Consider the following 24,112-nt stretch of genomic DNA (forward strand, 5'->3'; position numbering starts at 1 on the left):
GCACACAACAAGCTTCCATTCACCCTGTCACAAGGGGATTTATGGCTGATTTAAGATGAAATCGTCAACCCTGTGACTTTATTTGGCACTTAATAGGCACTTACTATAGTAATTTATGTATTTAACCTCGAGTTCTGAAAACATGTTTTTATGAAATTGTTCTTGCTCTGTGACAAAATGTTTAAAAAAGTTACACTCAAAAGGCACCAAATTAGTGGAATGACCCACATGTCAGTACCAGTGGATTCTATATGAAGCGAATGTAAACACCCATTACTTTTCATTAATGGGATGTGTCACCATTTTTTTTATTTCACCGTTATTTAACCAGGTAGGCCAGTTGAGAACAAGTTCTCATTCACAACTGCAACCTGGCACCATGTGTAATGTCTGTCTGGAACACAAACAGGTTCCCACTGCCAGGAGCGTGCAATATTGCTATGTTCCCATTCACACTAATTAAATGCCACCAAGTCGAGGGGTGTGTGTAATTTGGTGGTTGCTTATAAAACATGTGCTTTCTACATATCCCAACACCCCCTGAGACACCCTCGGAGAGTGGGGTCACAGCCAAGGTCTGCCATTATCAACAGCAACCCTGGAGAAATTAGGGTTCAGTGCCTTGCTCAAGGGCACAGACAGATTTTTCACCTCGTCGCCTCTAGAATTCAAACTAACGACCTTTCAGTTACTGGCAAAACGCTCTAACCGCTAGGCTACCTGCCGCCACAGTGCGTGTGTGTGTGTCTGTGTGTGTAGAACTCTCCTTGTCACAGAACATTGTTACGTGACTGTGTCACTGCTGCGATCCCTGTCTGTCTCAGACCTCTAAGACCCCGTGGGCCATTCAAATAAGAATGCAGTGTGTCACACACACATCGGTTATAAGCCCTTCCCACAATGAGAAGAGAGAAAGAGGATGACAGATGGGAAGGTGGGAGGCTGGCCTCCACCCTAGAAACATCAGGCTAAGAGAGCAAGCTAAATATGGACATCTCAGAGCACCGGGCTGAGAGGTCATTTTGCATCTAACTGCCCATGAGGGGATTGCACATAAACAAACCACATTGGAGAGTGATGTGGGTGTGTGTGATCTGAGATGACGATGCAGATCGGAAATACCCTTCTTAAGCATTTTGAAAACTGTTTATGTGAATGAGTAAAAGCTAAAACATGTTGGGGTCTCATCAGTAATCTCTCAAAGTTAAAGGTCATTCAAAGCAAAACTGGTTTCGGTTTCCTGTATGAGAACATTCCTGTTGTTTTACTGGTTTTAATATAAATCCATTATGAAGTGTTGATCTCATTTTAACTAACATTCATGAGAGTTCCTAACTTCCATTGTTGTATTAGTACATGGTACTGTGTTTAGAGGAAAAGCACAGAGGAGTCCATTGTATGCTTGTCCTTAATTTCCTCCTTTCAATGGTACAGTGAGTTTAATGACTTATATTTAATAAGGACTGTTGAAGAATGCCAGAAAATGTGTTTTGGACAAAGTTATACTGTGGTAGATACATAAATACAATAGCTTATAGTACACCATATCACAAACAGGTTAGCACCGAAATGATGTCTGATCACCCTCTGCAACTGGAAAAGTCTAATGATTTATGGAATGCAACCAAGAAAAGCAGGTTAAATTGGCATAGTAAATCAATTCTGTTGTGTTTTCCATGAGATCAAAAGTATAGGTAACACCTGCTATATTAAATAAATTAACACTGGGAACAGAACTATTCATCAAAAACAGTGGCTTACAAATGGGTTCAGCTTGGCCTGCTGCACCAGAGACAGTTACTCACAACAGCTGGCAGTTGCACTGTAAATCAACTGTGCAGGTGTGCAGCAAACACACACACACACACACACACACACACACACACACACACACACACACACACACACACACACACACACACACAAACACACACACACACACACACACACACACACACACACACACACACACACACACACACACACACACACACACACACACACACAGGTGTGAGCTAGCGCACATAAGCATGCATATGCACACACACACATATGCGCGCGCACACACGCACCCCTCTGAATTGTCTCTATTGTCCAATCCACACACACTCTCACACAACCAGCTCTTTCCTCTTCCTCCTATCCCACCCCTTCCTCTTCCCACCGGTCGGTCCATAAACTGCCCTGCGAGAGGAGATAAACCAGGCTTGTCTGGAGGAAACGAGACGCTGGGCCGGTTGTGAGAGATGGGGCTACCTAAGCACTGAGACGGCTGCACTACGTCATGTTTTTAGCAGTCCCAATACAGTACGTCAGGTCACGACCATGCACGTATCTCGGTCTGCCGAAGCTTCTTTTTACCCTGTGTGTGTGTGTGTGTGTGTGCGTGCGTGCGTGTGTGCGTGCGTGCCTGCCTTTCTTCGCTTGTCCAATAACGTCAGGTTAGGGCAATGCGGTTATCTCTATGTATTGTGCGTGGTTGTAGCTATAGACCTCGTCTGGAGTCAATGTGAGCTAAGTGGAACAACAGGAAGTGCCTGGTCGGTGTAACGGTGTATCTGCTCCTTTTAAACAGATGTGTTCTACAGCAACAAGTGCTCACCATGCCGTGCTGCCCAGCAGCCAAAAGTAAATCCAGCCAGAGGTTGTTATGGTGTGTGATAATGTCTGTCGCACAAAGGCACTTATTGTACCACTCTCATTGGGTGGTTCTCAAGAACTGAAAAAGTGTTGCTCTCCACTTTCTGGAGGACCGAGTTTTGAAATCAGTGGAATGCAAGGTGGAAGCAGTGTAAGATAGCTAAGGCGATGGAGAAAATGATGGAGTTTGATTGCAAATATGCAGAGGGAGTCGAAAAGAGAACACACAGAAGGCTGTTGTATAGAATACCTGTCTCCGAATTACATCTTCAAACTAAGGGTAACCATGGCAGAGAGGGAGAAGTGTTCATCTATGTATACGTGTAAAAGAGTCTAGTTAGCTACATTTTCAGATATTATGCATTTCTAATTTGTCCGAAAGTTGTTTTCATTGCAAGTTATAGCGTACTGTTAGCTAGCTAGCTAACGTTAGCTGTCTGGCTCACTAGCTAACGTTACATGTATGATCTGTGCAGTAATATTATTAGTATCTCAGAGCCATTTGCATTGCTAGTTATAGCTAGCTAACATTGGACAAGTTGGTTAGCTACCAGCAGATTCATGCACGGTATTAACATTATGAGTTGGGATTATGGTTCATTGTTTAGCTAGCTAGCAACACGTCTAAACAAAAAGACTCCACTATGCAACTTTGATTTTATTTGATATAGTGTGTGTTTACCAGAGACGGTAATGTGAAGAACAACATGACCTGCACCAAAGTCAATTTGGGACATAATGTTAGGCCAACGAGACAGTGTCCAAGTTAAAAAATTCTCTGGTAAAATGCCCTGCTTTTATTTTGTCACACTCACAACCGTAACCTATTATCTGTAATTAGCTCGCCACTAACTTGTAAATAATGATCTTGTTGTGAGTCTATTTTCCTTTAATAATAAATACAAATTAGCTAAAGTTAAGACATTGTCAGCTATATGATATGGACATTATTTTAACAGGCTAGCCAGCTAACTTAACATTAGCTTGCTAGCTAACAAGCTAGAAACGAACCAAAACATTGTTTAAAAAGTTGCTTTTGGTTGCCTGGTTTGCTAGATTGACATACACTAAATACATTTTTAAACAGATGGGTTTATTGGTGTTAAAATACACCAGTTATGCTATTTTGGACCACCAGGCTGCTGATGTCATGCAGCCTGTTGTTTTTGTGTTTATATTTTTTCATAACGACAACGATGTCGGACGATAGTAGAATGTTCATGATGTCACTGCGACAACTGTCTACAGACATGTCGACAGAAGTAGTGAAACCAGCCTTTAGTCTTGACATCTTTGGTTGTTTAGTACACTACCGTACTCACTCTGTTTAGCACATGACCTCACATGTGAATCCTTAAAGAGATGGGTGGGGCTAAGGCTTAAGATGGTGTGTATGATGCTGAATGGCTGTAGACAAAGAAGAGCTCTCCAGTAGAAGTACCAAAACATTCAAGGGCCATTTTCTCAAAAGTGGGGTTGCAAGTTTATCAACTTTCAAAGCAGAATTACTTTCCCATTGTTCCTCAACTGTAGTGTATGATAAGCCTTTGAACTTTTTCACATTTTGTTGCGTTACAACGTGGAATTGAAATAGATTTAACTGTAAATGTTGTAAAAATGTCATAACTAAAATAGTAATTGCATAAGTATTCACCCCCTTTGTTTAGGCAAGCCTAAATTAGTGCAGAAATTAAATTTGGCTTAACAAATCACATAAGTTATACCGTCTCAAACTGTGTGAAATAATTTTTTAATGACTACCCCTTCCTCTGTCCTCCATACTGTACATACAACATCTGTAAGTTCCCTCAGTCAAATATTGAATTTCAAGCACAGATTCAACTACAAAGACCAGGGAGCTTTTTGAAAGCCTCATAAAGAAGGGCAGTGATTGGTAGATGGGTACCAATAACAAATAAGACATTGAATATATCTTTAAGCATACACAGACATCAAAGATGCAGTCATCTTTCTGAACTGAGCTGCAGGAAGGAAACTGCTTAGGGATGTCACCATGAGGCCATTGACGGAGCATGGATCAACAACATTGTTATGACTCCACAATAAAGTGAAAAGAAGAATACAAATATACTGAATAAAAATTTTAGAAAAATATTCCAAACCATGCATATGTATAGGGGCGGCAGGTAGCCTAGTGGTTAGAGCGTCGGACTAGTAACCGAAAGGTTGCAAGATTGAATCCCCGAGCTGACAAGGTAAAAATCTGTCGTTCTGCCCCTGAACAAAGCAGTTAACCCACTGTTCCTAGGCCGTCATTGAAAATAAGAATTTGTTCTTAACTGACTTGCCTAGTTAAATAAAGGTAAAATAAAATAAAAATATGCAACAAGGCACTAAAGTAATACTGCATAAAAATATAGTAAAGGAATGTACTTTTTGGCCAACAGAGGAAAATCTGCTTCAGTCTGTTTTACACCAGACACTGGGAAAGGAATTCACCTTTCAGCAGGACAATAACCTATAACACAAAGCCAAATCTACACTGGAGTTGCTTACCAAGAAAACAATGAATGTTTCTGAGTGGTCAAGTTACAGTTTTGACTTAAATCTGCTTGAAGATCTATGGCAAGACTTGAAAATTGCTGAATAGCCATGATCCCAAAACAGCTTGACAGAGCTTGAAGAATTTTGAAAAGAATAATGGGCAAATATTGCACAATATAGGTGTGCAAAGCTCCTATTAAAAGAAAGTGTTTCTAACATGTATTGTCTCAGGGGGCGAATACTTATCTAATCAAGGTATATTGGGGTTTTATTTTTCATTCATCTTTTTTTACTGTGATATTAGAGTAGAGTATTTTGTGTAGATCATTGATGAATAGAACACTATATTTGATCTCTATGGTCCTCCCTAAATCTTCTCCTCAGTTCTGCCATTTGAACCAACTGAGGAAAACTAAAGAACTTCAGAAAAGTTGTTTTCCTCAGGTATCTATGACTTCAGGCAGACAGGCAGACAGGCAGGCAGGCAGGCAGACAGACAGACAGACAGACAGACAGACAGACAGACAGACAGACAGACAGACAGACAGACAGACAGACAGACAGACAGCGTGGGCAGCCGGCTAGCCATGCCTTTGTATGAATTCAGATCATTGTGTTTGGTCTACAGCGTAATCATTCTTTCATTGCTCTGACTCAGACTAATCATGCCTGATCTATCCCGACTGCGCCCTCTTCCTCCACCATCGCCCGCCAAACTCTTGTCTGTCAATGCAATCTATTACTTCATGATGATTTTGAAAATGATATCGCCCACCAGAGAAATCTGACTTAATAAACATATTTCTGGAATTGACATGGTCTTTCATCATCATCCATTGTTACTCACGCCCTGTTTAAAGAGCTTATTATAACTCATGTAATTCAAACTGGGTTAGCATACATGTTGAACACCACATGTTGTCTGAACATTCTTCAGAATATTCGATAACTACAATTTACCTCTAGCTGTATGTAGGCTGGCAAATATTATATTAGGCACACATACAGTGATCATGATATGGGCTGTCTGTTTGAGATATGTCTTGTGTTTTTTTTACCCTGAACGAGAAGGCCTAGAGATACTGTCTCATTTTCTTATACAGTACTTGCTAAGACATGCTAAGAATCAACTGACCTCGATAATGTAGTCGTTGCCATCTTTTCCGTGGACGGCTTTCACAGCACAGATATCAAGGCCCCCGAACATCTCGGCACAGGAGTCCACCCACACACGATATCTGGAACAGAGTGACATCCACAACTGTCATTGTCAATTACAAAACAGACCTGGGCTGTGAAAAACAACTTCTGGTAACACTTTACTTAAAGCCTGCAGGTATAATGCTTTATAACTTGTTTAACGTTTTGACATATCAGGATATCATTTTATGTTTGTTTTGTTCTATAAATATTTGAAAGGGGGGGGTGTCAGGTTTGTTCGTTTTTACCGCTCCTGCACATGCACTTTTCACTTGCCTTCTAAACTCTTGTAATTACTTGTGTGCAAATGAATAAATACAATAATACATCTTTAAGCTTTCTGAATTTCTTATAATAAGGCTTATCTGTTATGTCTAACAAAGTGCCTATAGGCCAGCTTACCTGTCTGTCATAGCGATCTGTTCCAACATGGCTGAGCCTGTGTTAGCCTTCCAGTTGCCTGAGATGGACGTCCTCCTAGAAAAGGTGAAAATCAAATCAAAGAGAAAATCAAGGAAATAAATCAGGCGTTCAGCTATTCTCTGGACTGGAATGGAATGCAATGGTCAGCTAACTTAGTCATTGTGTTTTGTTTTTGTAGTTCAACAGAAGGCCCTGTGGGGAAGATGTTATCGCTGAATACGACACTGATGACGATTGCAATGTACGCCTATATTATGTTTGTGTAACGGTCGCTTGGAGACGTGCTTTCATGACTGGTGCCGAGGAAATAAGTTGAGATAAGGAAGTAAACTCCACTCCTTTTAGTCAAGCAATACTTGTTCAGATTGAGAAACATGAGAGTAGAAAGGGCGTAGATTCACACTTTCATTGTTACTGTACATGATGTTTTACATTTATTGCATGAGGTCTGTTGTATTCAAGAGGGTGCTGTTGAGCATTTGAAATGGAAGTGGCTGGTTACTCAGAGGAGGTTATATTAGTTCAAACTGAGATTGAGACTATAAGGCTGAAGTTGCCCAGTGGTCACAGTCACATTGGCTGATGCTGTCACTTCCCTCTGGGAGAATGCAACCCTGGTCGTTGTCCCTAGTTAGAGAAGGTGGTGTTGTGTAGGTGAGCCCTGCACGGCTCCACTGACTGGGAAGGGTGTACCATGGGCCTATTCCCACACTCATATTGGTATGCAGGCTGGACTATTCTAGGGCTTATCTCTGTCTCTCTAGCCATCTCTCTATTTCTCTGTCTCTTTTTTGTTTCCCTTCATCCGTCTCTGTTTCCATGTCTATCTCTCCCCCTCTCTCTCTCTCTGGTAAAGTCATTCACATGCAAGCCATATAGTTTCCTTCTAGTCACATTCATTGCTGACATGTCCAAGTCACAGACAAAACCCAGTGTACACAGCATAGAGACTACATCATACTTACATGTAGGCCTTGTAGTTGTTGCCGATTTTCTGGATCCTGATGTCGTACTTGGACAGGATGTAGGGCTCAGAGGTGGCATAGGTTCTGGCCAGCGCCACCACACTGGTAATATCCTGGAAGTCAAGTTCGTTCTCCACTTTGATCTGAAACAGGAATACGCCACTAATTAGTTCATCGGCAGGAAGATATGCCTAATTGGTGCTTTGTGATGGTTAATTACCAAACATGCTAATAAAAGCATTGAGACAGGAGCTGAAGTAGACTGTTAGAATCCCAAAGGAATGTAAATCCAACACAGACAGGACAATGAAAAGCTTCCTCTCTGGAAAATGTTAGGATTTTAGGAGCTGCACGTTTCTCACATCCACGAGAGTTCATCAGGTACACAGTGACTTCATATACAGACAGTACAGTAATACTTGATTGCATTTATATAGCGCGTTTCCACCTACAGTAGGTGCTCAAAAGCCCTTTACATAGTAAGGGAGTAAACTCACCTCTTCCACCACTAATATGCTAGACAACATTTTGATGGAAATGACAAACAGTAGCTAAATTCAATCGACCCACAATTTATCCAAGGAGAACAAACAGTCCAATTCTATAGACTCCTGTTTCATACAATACATGCCAATCTACAGTATCTTTTGTCTTTTTAATGTAAACAGGTTTGATTAAATATAATAACTGACAGGCACACTAAGCCTAAGACACTCAATTACCAACCAGATATGTCTGCATTGATAGCTAATAAAATAGGGATTACAACACTCCAGAAACTCACTCAAACCATGGGAAAAGGGGCAGAGGAGTAGTAGACAGCCATAAATCAACAGCCTGTAATGTATAGCTGTCTGAATGTATATCACCCATATGATGTATGATGATACTGGACATTCCCTTTATATTTCCTCCATTGACTCTCATTATCATCCCTCTGGCTGTTATCTTTGGCACTATGATTCATCCACCATGCAGTGGGAGTCGGTGGCAACAGTGAGGGGCTGTCGTGGACAGGGACGGATTGGACCGATGCTCTCACTTTCCCACCCACACTCCTCTCTCCTTTCGGCTCATCTCTTCTTCTCTCCCGTGGCCCAATTCTCAAGTGAGATGAAGAGGTCTACTGTGGTAAAGATATAAGGGAGGGCTTGAGTTGGCCCACTTTTTTGGATCAGGCATTTCATTCTGTTTGTCACAACTACTTTTTAAGATTCTTACTTGGCATCTGGAGTATGTTTGACATAGAGTTGGAGGTAGCTAGACAAGGGGGAAATGGTTTTCCTCTGTTCATATGAGGAAAGTATTTGTGTACTTGGCTACCCACTGTGGTTCCAAAGGTATAACCCAATACCTCTGGAGAGCCAGAGAAAACAAAGCCAAACCATGGTGTAAATAAAGTAAACTATAACACTGGAAGCAGAAACCATAAGGTAATTAAGAGGGTATGTACTGGCAGTTGGATCAAGAGCAGGTTGAGGTGGAAAGCAACGTGATTCTGGACACTGCCCAGTTTCAATGGTTGAGAAATATTCTCTAGTGTCTGTTAAGTCTGTCTACCCTTTAGTGAGCCATTCTTAACTCCCCAAACCAGGATTAACACCTCCATGCGATGGACAGGCTCTAAAGGTCTCTTTCTGAGAACTGATTTCATAAAAAACAACAACAAAATGGATTGACGTTAGACTAGGATGGGAAGATAGAAGTAGCCAATCATGATCTTTTTTTTTTAACGGTATTCACCTTGTCATCCTAAAAGATGTTGCCGTAACATTTAACTTAGGCTACAGATCATAAAGAACTGTTGAAGTGAAAACCCTCTGCACTTTATTACATTAGGTTAAGCAAACGTAGTGTTAAAACAACTGAAAGTCGTAACACTGGCCATAGTCGTAGTCCCAATTCCACAACTCCAGATACTTGAATTTTAACCAATGTCTTTTGTCAAGAGTCTCTCAGCTCAACTTAAAAGCCATGTGAAGCACTTGAATGGCCGACATCCAGACCCTCTTCTCTCCCCCAGTTCTAAGTCCTCTGTGAGGTCAGGGGAATTAAGTGAGGTCCTGGTCTACAATGGGCCTATGCTAAGTGATCCAGAGGGCATGTGGGAACTCTATAGCACTCCAGGTTCCTGTAAAAGAGGAAACCCCACCCAGCCTTTCAGATGGAAAGGGGGGATAAACGTATAGGAAGTGCTTCCCCCTGAGTACTGTGTGAACGCACAGACTCGGCCCGGGAGGTTCTGTATTATATGTGAGGAAGGTGGGCTCCATTTGGGGCTAGTAATCACTCACTTTGGTTGGCTGTTCACTGAACTGCATGCTGTTGAAAGTGTGTGTGTGTGTATGTTGCTTGCTTCCCTGTGTGTTTGCGCGCACCCTGTGGTGGTGCCACTTGCTAATGACCCACTTAGCTAGTTGTTATGCTGCCTGCCCGGTGCCTGGGTGCCCCGAGGCGAACAGTCACATGCTTGTTTTAATCCTTGTTGTTATTTACAATGGTCTAATGAGAAAAATAGTCTTGGGGTTATGAGACATGAGACGGCTTCTCTCCATAGTTTACAATTTTGTATTCAATGGAGGATGAACTGTAGAACAACATGGACTGTAGAACAAAATGGTGAAACAAAGAAGAGGAATAAGATATAAGGAGAAATTAGGATATATCCATGTTCAAGCTTTGTCTATTTTTTTGCACCGCTGCAGACTCACACTTGCAGTAGCATATCCAGGCCTTAATGAGTTAACTAGAAGAGGTCTTCAGATCCCGACAATTATCAGCATGCCGATGCCCATATCTCCTCCCTAGCTCCTTAATAACATGTAAACCCCCTGAAAAAGCCCCCAAAGTCCCTTCCTATCAGACAGGCTGTGAGATCATGGGTTTCGACAAGGACCAGATCCAGCTCAGCTTCACACCCTTCTCCACCTCCTCTCCGAGACTGATAGTCTGCTTATGGAAGGGATGTCATGCCATCATCACTTTGGCAAGCTCAGAGATACACAGAGAAGAGATAAGGAGCCTGGTCTGTTATTTACAGCTCAACTCCTAACTGCACAGTATGTAATAGGTTAGCATTACAAACACAAACAAATCAAGACTAGACATGTGTTGGGGGGGGGGCTTACCTTGCCCATGCCGGCGTGGGCATGGCCCATCTTGACCACCACGGGGAACGTTGGTGTTGTCACCTGGGAAAGAAGACAAAGTAGAACGTTAGCACAGTCTGGAAAACCACCGGTAGAGGAGAGGACATGCAGTATGCATTAGTCCTAATACCAACTAAATGGATAGAAGACTTCTCTGAAGAGCAACCTTGATATCGTAATGGTTAGCGTGACAGGGCTGTGGAGCAGGGAAAGCCTTTTAGAGCTACACTGAGGTCCCTATAATGACAACCAGTGTCTATCTACATCTACTAAGATTGACAAGGGCTCCACGACTATGATTTGGCTATGATTGAACTGTAAGGTGCATGTGAGTGACTCACTACTAAAAGCAAAACACAAGTTCCTCCCTAAACTTAATTGCGAGGCATAGCTCAGACCTGGCGTATGGTATACAATCAAAACCTAATTTAAAGAGAAAGACTTCTCAAAGACCATTATGGAACTACCACATTGAACTTAAAGCCTCCCAATTTAGGGAAGCATGAGGTATTTTCTGAAGAATGTTGGTTTATTACACAAAAGAGAAGTTCTGGGAAATGAGAAAGCGAGAGACCACAGCCACAGCTTCTTGGGATGGGTTTAGACAACCCAGCCCCACCGCAGACATCATGGGCTTTCTCATAGCGTGGTGTGCAATGTGAGAGGAGGATGAAACATCAACAGACAACTTCAAACGTGTTCTTTAAACACATTCTTGCCACTGATCGATCCCCTGATACCATTGTTAGATTGGAATGTCATCTAAAGAGAGGGCTTATCCAGTTTGAAACCACTTTCTAAATCTCTTATTTTTTCCCCACTTGTTTGAAATGGCACACAGAAATGAGATATACTCACTGGAGAGTTTGCGTCATCGTTCTCTATATAACAGCCCCCTTTAGTTAGATTAGACAGTATCAAAGCCATCACATCAGTGACATGCATTCTAACACAAATGTATATATTACACTAGAGACACTTGGCCAGTTAGTGTTATGGTGGTGTTAATAATATAATATGGCATGTCAAGTCGTGATATGGTATGATAAAAACTGTTAATTTGTCTATAAAGTATTCTTCTGAGGAGTACATTACCTGAACAACATGAATGGGGTGTGTCTGTAACATCGCTTACATTTTTACTGCAGTCGTTACGGTACAATATAACATCAGAGTTATAAGGTGGGCCTGGGTACAAAAACACAGACTCTTCCTGACACACACTGAGAGAAAACATTTAGATAAGCAGAGGAGAAATGTTCAGTCAGAGCAGAGGGCACACAGCCAGAGTATGCACACAGCCGTGAGCTCAGGCCTGACAGATCTGCTAGGGCAAAGGCAGCTGCTGCTATCGTTTTATACACCCTTCGTCTGGCTGTCAGCGGACAGGACTGAACAGAACAGAGAAGACCCCCGGTCTGGATGTTGTCTTGTTGGTGTTGATCATCACAGCGCTTTACTCTTCGACAGACGCAAGGATGCAAGGACATCAGTGCCAACCGTGTTGAGAGATCTTGAAACTACAACCCCAAGCTGTACTGGCAAGATAACACAATCGAACTTGCATCCATCATAGGCTGAAATCAACTTTAGTATGTGTGTGAGTTGGAAGTATAATTGTGAATGTATAATCCACTTTCAAACTCTGTGAGTGATATAATCATGATTACACAGTCCATTTACACTAGTGAGTCAACCACTTGAAATCCCTAAAAATAGTACAAAGAGCTTTAGAACCCAGATAATAGGTATACATTTGAAGTCGGAAGTTTACATACACCTTAGCCAAATACATTTAAACTCAGTTTTCACAATTCCTGACATTTAATCATTTAATCTACCATTATTCTGAAATGTCAGAATAATGGTAGAGAGAATGATTTATTTCAGCTTTCATTTCACATTCCCAGTGGGTCAGAAGTTTACATACACGCAATTAGTATTTGGTAGCATTGCCTTTATATTGTTTAACTTGGGTCGAACGTTTTGGGTGCCTTCCACAAGCTTCCCACAAAAAGTTGGGTGAATTTTGGCCCATTCCTCCTGACAGAGCAGGAGGTTTGTAGGTTTGTCAGGTTTGTAGGCCTCCTTGCTCGCACACGCTTTTTCAGTTCTGCCCACAAATTTTCTATGGGATTGAGGTCAGGGCTTTGTGATGGCCACTCCAATACCTTGACTTTGTTGTCCTTAAGCCATTTTTCCACAACTTTGGAAGTATGCTTGGGGTCATTGTCCATTTGGAAGACCCATTTGCGACCAAGCTTTAACTTCTTGACTGATGTGTTGAGATGATGCTTCAATATATCCACATAATTTTCCTTTCCCATGATGCCATCTATTTTGTGAAGTGCACCAGTCCCTCCTGCAGCAAAGCACCCCCACAACATGATGCTGCCAACCCCACGCTTCACAATTGGGATGGTGTTCTTCGGCTTGCAAACGTCCCCCTTTTTCCTCCAAACATAACAATGGTCATTATGGCCAAACAGTTCTGTTTTTGTTTCATCAGACCAGAGGACATTTTTCCAAAAAGTACGATCTTTATCCCCATGTGCAGTTGCAAACCGTAGTCTGGCTTTTTTTATGGCGGTTTTGGAGCAGTGGCTTCTTCCTTGCTGAGCGGCCTTTCAGGTTATATAGATATAGGACTCGTTTTACTGTGTATATAGATACTTTTGTACCTGTTTCCTCCAGCATCTTCACAAGGTCCTTTGCTGTTGTTATGGGATTGATTTGCACTTTTCGCACCAAAGTACGTTAATCTCTCGGAGACCGAACGCGTCTCCTTCCTGAGCAGTATGGCGGCTGCGTGGTCCCATGGTGTTTATACTTACATACTTTTGTTTGTACAGATGAACGTGGTACCTTCAGGCGTTTGGAAATTGCTCCCAAGGATGAACCAGACTTGTGGTCTACAATTTTTTTCTGAGGTCTTGGTTGATTTCTTTTGATTTTCCCATCATGTCAAGCAAAGAGGCACTGAGTTTGAAGGTAGGCCTTGAAATACATCAACAAATACACCTCCAATTTACAAAAAGTATGTCAATTAGCCTATCAGAAGCTTCTAAAGCCATGACATCATTTTCTGGAATTTTACAAGCTGTTTAAAGGCACAGTCAACTTGGTGTATGTAAACTTCTGACCCACTGGAATTGTGATACAGTAAATTATAAGTGAAATAATCTGTCTATAAACAATTGTTGGAAAAATTACTTCTGTCATGCACAAAGTAGATGTCCTAACCGACTTGCCAAAACTATAGTTTGTTAGCAAGAAATTTGTGGAGTGGTTGAAAAATGAGTTTTAATGACTCCAACCTAAGTGTATGTAAACTTCCAACTTCAACTATACTCTGTTTAGGTGACACACATTGGCTCATAGATTGTTAAATGGACTAGGGTTGCAGAATTTGGGTAACTTTCCCAAAATTCCCTAGTTTTCCAGAAATCCTGGTTGGAAGGTTCCTGAAATTAGCAGGAAATCCAGAATTTTTCAACCCAAATTTCTGGAAAACCAGGGAATTTTGGGAAAGTTACCAGAATTTTACAACCCTAAAATGGACTCCTCAATGTATCTCTCAATTCCTAATTTAAATTCCAAAGAATAAGCTACATACCGATCAACAGTAACTGACCATTTATGGTAGGTATTGCCCTTTGTGGTAGGTATTTCCATTTTTTTAAATGGAAATCTCCATGTGCCAGAGAAAATAACATTCACTAAGCCTCAGACGCAAGCTGAGTCATTTTGTATTTAGTACATGTGAGCTATGCAGCAGGGAGACACCTGATATAACATGTGTATGAGAATGACTGAGGACAGTGGTTTCCCTGTGGGGGCCTGTCCTAAAATGACAGAGGAGATTTTGGGCGGGCAGATTTGTGGCCGCCAACTCTGTCTGGATGTATAATCTGCGCACCTCCCAGTCATTCCCATCAATGTGGCAATGACGGGAGACACTGTGTAGGGAAGAGACCACATCCTATCTCGTGAGGTTACACTGGCAGCACGGAACATCAGAAGGAGGAACAAATAAGTCAAGACACTAAACCTGGCATAACACCATCTCAGGCTGAGACATGAGCTCACTGTTTTGTATTGCTTCACTGATGACTTAAGTACACTGTCAACCGCTCATCTTCAGTAGTTATGGTAATACTCGGGGGGGGGGGCATTTGTTTAAACAATCCACCAAAGACAAGTATTACAAATTATTATATTATTACAGACTGTATGGGGAGTTGTTTTTTCACACACTATGGAAACTATGTTATTAGTCCAGACTGTATTACAGTAGTGATTGATATATCCTTTATAGGTTTTTCAGCAAAACATCCACCCAGAGATTCCTATCCATAAAATATCCTTGGTGGGCCTTTTGTACATTTTGATTTGTCTCAGCTTTTGTTTTCTCACAGCTGCATGAATTACTGTACTTGGCTTTCTTGTTCCCACCCGAAAACCATTAACAATGTGTTCAGTATGGTAAAGTAATTGACAAAACACACACAAAAGCTAATTATATGGCCAGTGATTTCACCAGTCTAGGTTTGGTTTCACAACATGAGGTTGCCGTCATTTACAGTAACACACCAGACGACCAGGTCTGGCACCTAATGGACATACTTCAGGGAAGCCCATCCTTCGGGCCAAAACACTCAGTCTATATATATTCTGCGTGTGAATGTCAGACAAGTGGATCATTTAGGGCCGAAGGCTGTCGTGAATCACACTTCCCTAACCTCCAGACACCTCTGTGTCACATTCTTAAATCCCCCCACTCCCCTCGCCTCACTCAATTATTAAGTTCAGTTGAATGTTGGGTTGTTGGCATGCAGACAAATTAGGTAAAACATTGAAGATTTTTTTTTAACCAGTCTATTGGGCCCATGGAATTTTCCACAAACTAAAGGGCAGCACTTCGAACTGAGAGGGGACATGAGTCATCCAATGACCCTGCCTTTGCAGGTGTCATCATGATGGACCGAGGATAATTGTCACGTAACATCTGTGCCCAAATAGCCATCCTTAGTGAATCACCACAATTATAATGGAGGGACCTAAAAAGTTATTTGACCATTATAATTGCCCAATGATCCTTGTGAAGTAGGGGCGTGGCACTAATATAATGTACAATGTTACAGTGGTACTGTAAAACATTTATCGTAAAACTTCATATATTGGTTGGCAATTAATAAAACAATGAGCGGCTAGACAAAAAGGCAATCTGAGAGTTGAGGGTGAAAGGTCACACAAAAAACATTCTCCACAACATTAGCCAGGAGAGAGGCCAGATGGATAAGTACTTAGATGTACATTGTAAATATGTACTTATATCAAGCTCTGATATGAGGGGGTAAAGTCATTTTAAGGGGGCGCATCAATTATCCAACACAACACATGGTGCATCCATCCCCGCATTTGTATGATCTCTTAATTTTTATGATGGCCGCTCAAAGCTGCCACATCAAGGAAGCGGACAGCAGCGAAAAGACTTACGCAGACGAGGAGAGGAGGAGAGCTGGGGGACCCTGACCCAGGCCGCTGTTCAAAAAGATCTCCTGGCATCGAAACCAAAGACAGCCTGTCCACATAAAACCCTGCTCAAAGATTAACTTGGCCTTGAGAGACAAACGAAGCACACGCAAATTACTGACTGTAATCACACACCTGGCCTGAGTGGATTTGATATGCCTCTTTGAAATCAGCATTGCAAAACCTCAGAACTATTCCCGTACTATATATGTATGTGCTGTAGTAACTAGAAAGTGTTCTGTGGATTGATGAAACCTTAACAAAATCAAGATCAAACCTGAAAGTTGTGGATGAATATTTTACATTGACATTTTAAACAGGTGAGTGAATGGATGAATAACTACATATACCAAACCAGACTGTCAGAACATCCTCTTGTTCATCAGGTTATTCAGTGGTATTCTCTGAGGTCTTTAAATTGTGCTGGTGTGGTAAATGTACAAGTGTTTGGAGCTTCAAGAAAACACTTAACCTAGAGCCAACCATCTATCATCGCCATTTTCAAACCCACACTCAAATGTACACTAGATCCGAGGGATTTGTCATCTTTGTAAGTAAACCACTGCACTTCATCATAGCCAAGTCACTACACAAGATAAACGTGCCACGGCCTTTGAAGTTGTACAAATTGAATTAAGCCGTAGACATAACACACCTCTCCCAACGTGACACCGGCATGACACACTGTTCCCAGAAGACAGAGAGACCAGACGACACACTGTTTAAGTTGTATATACAGTAATGGTAAGCCTCGTGCTACCGACCAGCCACCGCAAACTATGCATCGGATGCTCAGTGTATCACATCGTAAGCCGTTACAGACTGCTAATGGGGCATGATAATTATGGTCATGGAATTCAGGGTCATCTGGCTTCCATTAGGATCCATCCTGATCCGAGTGTGTTTCCATGAGGGAAACATCTGTCTGGAAAACAGACAGGCAGCCTATTTTCAGGGATGGAAGTTTCCAGAGTGGAAGTTTCCTCAGAATACCGAACACCAAGTTTGTAATAGAGATGTATTTGATGGTGAAGAGTCTGAACACTTTGGCAAGGCACCTGCGAATGGTTCAAGGGTTTCGAAGAGAGAGGCAAGGAAGATGTTAGAAGTAAGCAATGTCCATGGCACTTCTAATTGAGGCAATGGCTGGCCATTCAGAGATATTTCAAAGTCATCTTCGGACATCTGCACAGTGTTCTGAGGAATACACTGACAAATGCTGAGAAAATACTGGGCATATGGACACGATTCATGCTAAGTCTTACTGTATGAACACCTTTAGTTCTAACTGGTGCTCTAATCGAGGAATCAGAATTGATATGAAAGGAAACTCTTCATGCTTCCTACTCCAGTTTCCCTTCAAGCCATGATCGAGCAGGTGTTAACCAATATGATTTAATAACAGAACATGGCCACTACTTCACTCAGAGTACATCTATTTTAGGTAAACACAGATATGAGTGTAGGTTATGTCATACCCCCCAACGCATAGCCTAAGTAGAATAGACACTACCACTGCCAAAACAATTGCTATTTCAATCCAACTTTACTGTGGTGGTGCAATAATAGAGTCATGCAGCAGGGCTATTAGTGCTAATCAATTCACTAACATAGCTACATTTCAGCTGGCGTCTACATTTGAAAAAAGTGAGAACCAACATCAATGGGACAGACAGGGCCTTTGGCAGAGCCAGTCCTGCAGAAACGATTAGCGCTGCAGGGCATTCCTCTCTGTCTAAAATGGAAAGAGATGTCACATTCCCATTTTCCAGGGTTAGAATACAGTATACTGGGTCTTTGGAAAAGCGGCTGTGGAAGAAAGGAGGCAATGTATGCAATTACACCCAGCAAAGTCACTTGATCCTGGGATCGGGGAAGCTGTGAACCTCTGGTCATTGGCCTCTTAGAGGAGGCATACATAGAGAAAAGATTGGTTGATAACAGAAAATTGCACTTTTATTGAGTTCTAGTTCAAAACATTATGTTTCTGACTGAAAGGTCTTCAACGGATGGTCTGGATAAGGCATAAAACCAGTTTTGCCATCAGCTTCATGATACATCCCATCAGTTTCATGTTCACAACATGATGACAATTATTATGTAATTACTCATACCTCTTCTCATGATGCAGTTGCTGATTTCTCATGTCTCGATTTATGATGTTTAGAAATTGCAGTAAAAGTTTTTGGAAAGTAAAATGTTTTTTTTATAAGCTTTGTCCAGAAGTTGAACAATTTAAACAACTTTCCCCATTTCGTACAAGCCCATAAACACATTCCATGACAGATTGCTGGGCGTTTGTCTTTGCACAGCTCTGATGGGTTTTTATTTTTTTACTTTATGCTAATGAAGCAACGGACAAATAAAACATTCCAAAAGTCAATTTGGCATCGGGAGTTTGGAGCAGATGGTCGAGGTCCTGGTGTTGATAGAACAGATGACTGGCATCACAAACTTTGTTTACTCAATTTAAAATGGGGTTCAACAGGCAATTTGCCTTGAGAGGGTTTAGAAAGTTTAATTGAAAGTCAGAGGTAGACTTTAAACACCTGGTAACAGTAAATTATCCAGTTTTGCAAGCAGGGTTAAGATGTGATAGGACAGCCAAAATGTAATACTCAAGTATCCCTCCAAAACACTGATCAATGAGGGGACTCTACAGACGTCCAACAACAAAACAATTTAGTTATAGTGGCACGTGAGGGAACTGGGAAATGTATTATAGTGAAGGCCTAAATGAGTAGCAAAGGAAATGGTTTTGAACTCCCCCCCCCCCCCCACACCCAGCCCTTAAAACCACCATTCCCTCTAAGACTAATACACTGTAAAAGCCAAATCCATATCCAGAGCCCTAAAGTGGCCCAATGGATTAACAAATAAGAAGAGAAGAAAGAAAGTGGGCTAAGCAAATGAAACAAGGCTGGGACATAGAACAGGTGCTAATACTGTAGAGTTCTATAGGCCTCTGGAAAGTGACCGGTTCTTTCTCTATTAACATCTGTCCGGATGAGGAAGTATAGGACCATAGAATCAAGAATCTCCCAGCTAGAAGGGAAACAAGAGTTGTTCTGACACGGACAGGAGTCCCGGGACACACAGTGGCTGTAGTAGAGGGTGTTGGCCCGGGGGATTTATCGAACAGGAAGAGAAGGGCTGTTGGGAAATCCACCACTGAGTGGCCACTCAGACGTCGCAGTCCGCCACTCAGAGTTAAATGGGAAAGCCGAGGGCTGAAGAAAGACAGTTTACAGTTTGGGACTCTGCCTGTAGGTCCTCCACTTACTAGAATTCAGCAAGGATTGTTCTTGCGTGCATACAACTACAGTATAAATGGTGTTGAGCTGAATTAAATGAGTCTAGATAATGTAAGACTGAATCTAAAAATAAACATTGAACCAATTGGGTGATTCATGGCATCGATCAACTGCAATAGATTCACTGAGCTGAAAGTCGTATTGTACATGTGTTATTGATTATCACTTCATGTTTAACCTACATTACTGTGTGAAACACATACACAGCATTATATAGCCTGATAACATGCAAGGCCCATTACAAGGTTATTAGCACCTCAGGTGGTGGTGTGAGATAAGCTTAAGGGAAGGGTGAGAGCACTCTGTTTAATTGATGACGTTGTTGTTACCATTCGTGCTAATGCTCACTTTAGGAAGCGTGGGGCAAGATTTAGAGCTTAAACAAGCGTGAAAATATGATTGGATATACAGTGCCTTCGGAAAGCATTCAGACCCAATCACTTTTTCCACGTTTTGTTACGTTACCACCTTATTCTAAAATGTATTAAATTGTTTTTTTCCCTGATAAATCAACACACAATACCCCATGATGACAAAGCAAAAACAGTTTTTTTTAAATGACGCTACAAGCTTGGCACACCTGTATTTGGGAAGTTTCTCCTATTCTTCTCTGCAGAGCTTCTTAAGCTCTTTCAGGTTGGATGGGGAGCGTTGCCGCACTGCTATTTTCAGGTCTCTCCAGAGATGTTCGATCGGCTTCAAGTCCAGACTCTGGCTGGGCCACTCAACAACATTCAGAGACTTGTCCTGAAGCCACTCCTGCGTTGTCTTGGCTGTGTGCTAAGGGTCGTTGTCCTATTGGAAGGTGAACCTTCGCCCTAGTCTGAGATCCTGAGCGCTCTGGAGCAGGTTTTCATTAAGGATCTCTCTGTACTTTGCTCCGTTCATCTTTGCCTCGATTCTGACTAGTCTCCCAGTCCCTGCCGCTGAAAAACATCCCACTGCATGATGCTGCCACCACCCTGCTTCACCATAGGGATGGTGTCAGGTTTCCTCCAGACGTGACGCTTGGCATTCAGGCCAAAGAGTTCAATCTTGGTTTCATCACACCAGAGAATCTTGTTTCTCATGGTCTGAGAGTCTTTAGGTGCCTTTTGGCAAACACCAAGTGGGCTGTCATGTGCCTTTTACTGAGGAGTAGCTTCTGTCTGGCCACTCTACTATAAAGGCCTGATTGGAGGAGTGCTGCGGAGATGGTTGTCCTTTTGGACAATGCTCTTGGTCACCTCCCTGACCAAGGCCCTTCTCCCCACGATTGCTCAGTTTGGCCGGGCGGCCAGCTCTAGGAAGAATCTTGGTGGTTCCAAACATCTAACATTTAAGAATGATGGAGGTCACTGTGTTCTTGGAGACCTTCAATGCTGAAGAACATTTTTGGAATCCTTCCCCAGATCTGTGACTTGACACAATCCTGTCCCGGTGCTCTACAGACAATTCCTTGGTTTTTGACTTGAACTGTCAACTGTGGGACCTTATATAGACAGGTGTGTGCCTTTCCAAATCATGTCTAATCAATTGAATTTACCAGATGTAGACTCCAATCAAGTTGTAGAAACATCTCAAGGATGATCAATTGAAACAGGATGCACCTGAGCTCAATTTCGAGTCTCATAATAAAGGGGCTTATACTTATGGAAGGTATTTCTGTATTTTATTTCTAAAAACCTGTTTTCGCTTTGTCAGTATGGAGTAATGTGTGTAGATTGCTGAGGATTTAAAAATTGTTTTAATCCATTTTAGAATAAGGCTGTAATGTAAAAAAGTGGGAAAAGTCAAGGGGTCTGAATACTTTCCCAAGACATTTACATTTACGTCATTTAGCAGACGCTCTTATCCAGAGCGACTTACAAATTGGTGCATTCACCTTATGATATCCAGTGGAACAACCACTTTACAATAGTACATCTATATCTTTTTTGGGGGGGGGGGGGTTAGAAGGATTACTTTATCCTATCCCAGGTATTCCTTAAAGAGGTGGGGTTTCAGGTGTCTCCGCAAGGTGGTGATTGACTCCGCTGTCCTGGCGTCGTGAGGGAGCTTGTTCCACCATTGGGGTGCCAGAGCAGTGAACAGTTTTGACTGGGCTGAGCGGGAACTGTGCTTCCGCAGAGGTAGGGGGGCCCGCAGGCCAGAGGTGGATGAACGCAGTGCCCTTGTTTGGGTGTAGGGACTGATCAGAGCCTGAAGGTACGGAGGTGCCGTTCCCCTCACAGCTCCGTAGGCAAGCACCATGGTCTTGTAGCAGACACCGTACATAAGCCATCAAAAGTTATGGTCATTTCGTGCAATATTAGCTCTACCCTCTGACCTATACTGTATTTCACAAGATTTATTTCCAAGCACATGTGATCATACACAAGGCAGTGCATGCATGTCGATGTTGGCTCTTACTCTACCTCACACCTGAGGAAAACAATAGAAGGAACAGGCAGCTCCTATTGGCAAAAGAGGGAGGGGAACCTTCTGCAGACTATACAAAGCCAGAGCCCAAATGTCAGCACAGCCACTTCTTTCAATGAGGCCCCGGTACAGAGGAAGAGAGAGAGAGAGAGGGAAGAGAACATCAAGGGGGAAAATATTTTGGAACAGTTGGATGCGGCACACCCCGGCTCTATTTATACCGGCAGAAGGGAGCGAGAGAGCCAACCTCTGCCGTAGAACCAGTCCCGGCAGCTGGCCGCCTCGCTTTTGATGTCTCACTCAGACCAAACCCTGGCCGGGCAGCTCCATCCTTAAGCCCGGGGCAGAACCACTTCCTCACCTGGAAAAGGGCTCCGTTTAGCATCGTGAAGGAAACGGTTTGTCTAGAGAACAACATCGGAGTAGAATAGTGGTAGGGTCGCCTGGCCTGACCTCTTTTTACCCAGGAAGAGCTGGATAGGGCATACTGTAGTAGAAGGAGTGACAGGGAGTCACTCAGGGAGCTACAAGGAATTGCAAGTGTGGTGTGAGCGCTTTGAGTGTGGTTTGAGTATATTGCTTCATGTCCAGTAATGCAATAAATTGAGGGAGTCTTCCCAGTGTGGCTATACGCCCTCTCTCTAAAGACAACATTAATCATTATTGGGTGACGCAAAGGCACTCTCAAGCTGCTTTCTCACAATCTGCACTTTGTATACTGTCCTTTATACACAACCAAGTCTAATATGTTGCTTTTAAACTGAATTTACAGCCACCAATCCCCCCAATGTATACAACACTTACAGCCACTTTATGGGCAGTTGAAGGAATAAGACAAAAACACTGTTCCATTATAATGCTGAGACTAAACATTTATCGAAACTCTCTAAAGGACTATGACATCATAAACGCATTCTTCCTCTAAAAAGGCCTAGCCATCCTCAGTCTCCCAAACACCCCCATTAATTTGAGGACAGTTAGAAACGTTATTGTGAAACAGCACAATGTTCCCATGATGCTGTGGATAAATGTTTGTGCAGGTTCTCCTGCGGTGCTGAGGGGAGATTCCAGGCATCAGTAAATCTGGACATGGGATGAGCTGCGGTACCTCACACAGCAGTTTGTCCGGTAACACCGCGGTCAACCACGGTCAATCGTGGTCCACCTAGTCCACACACCCCATGGGCCATGGTCTGGCCTGGTTCACCATTACCAGAGGGGGAGCAGAGGACGAGCCAAGCACAATGACAGCATGCTGATGGATAATGGACAATACTCCATAACTCACAGGCCACAGTAAGCCCCACACCCTCTTAGATCACCACTGACAATGGTTCAATCGCTACCACAAAAATGAAGTCCGTGTGTTAGGGTTGCTGCATGTATGCCATGGGTCCTTGTAAATGCAATACATAGAGCTACAATATCCACTATCTACGCAACATAATGCAGTGAACACATTCAGTGTAATTATAGTAGTGGGCAGATATTAATACCATTAAGTCATATGATATCATAGTGACCACATGCTATGGTATGCGTTTAGGGAAAACAACATGTCTATATTTAGGTTCCCACAATTCCCTCAGAGACATATGGATGTCTCCACGCAGTGTGACATCTACATCTGGTGAACCCACGGCCCTCCAACCTCCCTGCCCATGAATCACTGGTCTCCAGTCCATCCATCATCCTTGACTGATTAGCTAAGCCCCCTCCTCCCACTCACCTTCCCTTCCTCAATTGTTTCTGGGAAGGGATGCAAGAGGAAACACACGTACTGGCCCATTTTAAACTGCCAGTGGAATCCTACTAGAACTAGATGCCAATGAATGCATAGGAGCACAGTACAATAACACACTGGTTGAAGCTAGTAGGTAGCCTAGCGATTAAGAGCATTGAGCCAGTTACCGAAAGGTCGCTGGTTTGAATCCCCTTGCCGGCAAGGTGGAAAAATCTGCTGTTCGGCCCAGGTAAATCC

General features: G+C 42.5%; 1 protein-coding gene across 1 annotated transcript in view; it reads right to left on the reverse strand.

Moving 5' to 3' along the window:
* Positions 1–24,112, reverse strand: part of LOC115180577 (synapsin-3-like) — a 139,092-nt gene that overhangs the window by 13,306 nt on the left and 101,674 nt on the right. The window contains exons 7-10 of the mRNA XM_029742765.1: positions 10,862–10,924; positions 7,734–7,876; positions 6,748–6,822; positions 6,281–6,383 (exon numbers count right to left, since the gene is read on the reverse strand). Coding sequence (XP_029598625.1) covers positions 6,281–6,383; positions 6,748–6,822; positions 7,734–7,876; positions 10,862–10,924 — 384 coding nt within the window. The remainder of the gene's footprint in view (positions 1–6,280; positions 6,384–6,747; positions 6,823–7,733; positions 7,877–10,861; positions 10,925–24,112) is intronic.

The sequence above is a fragment of the Salmo trutta genome, chromosome 40, assembly GCF_901001165.1.
Source record: "Salmo trutta chromosome 40, fSalTru1.1, whole genome shotgun sequence".
Taxonomy (NCBI): domain Eukaryota; kingdom Metazoa; phylum Chordata; class Actinopteri; order Salmoniformes; family Salmonidae; genus Salmo; species Salmo trutta.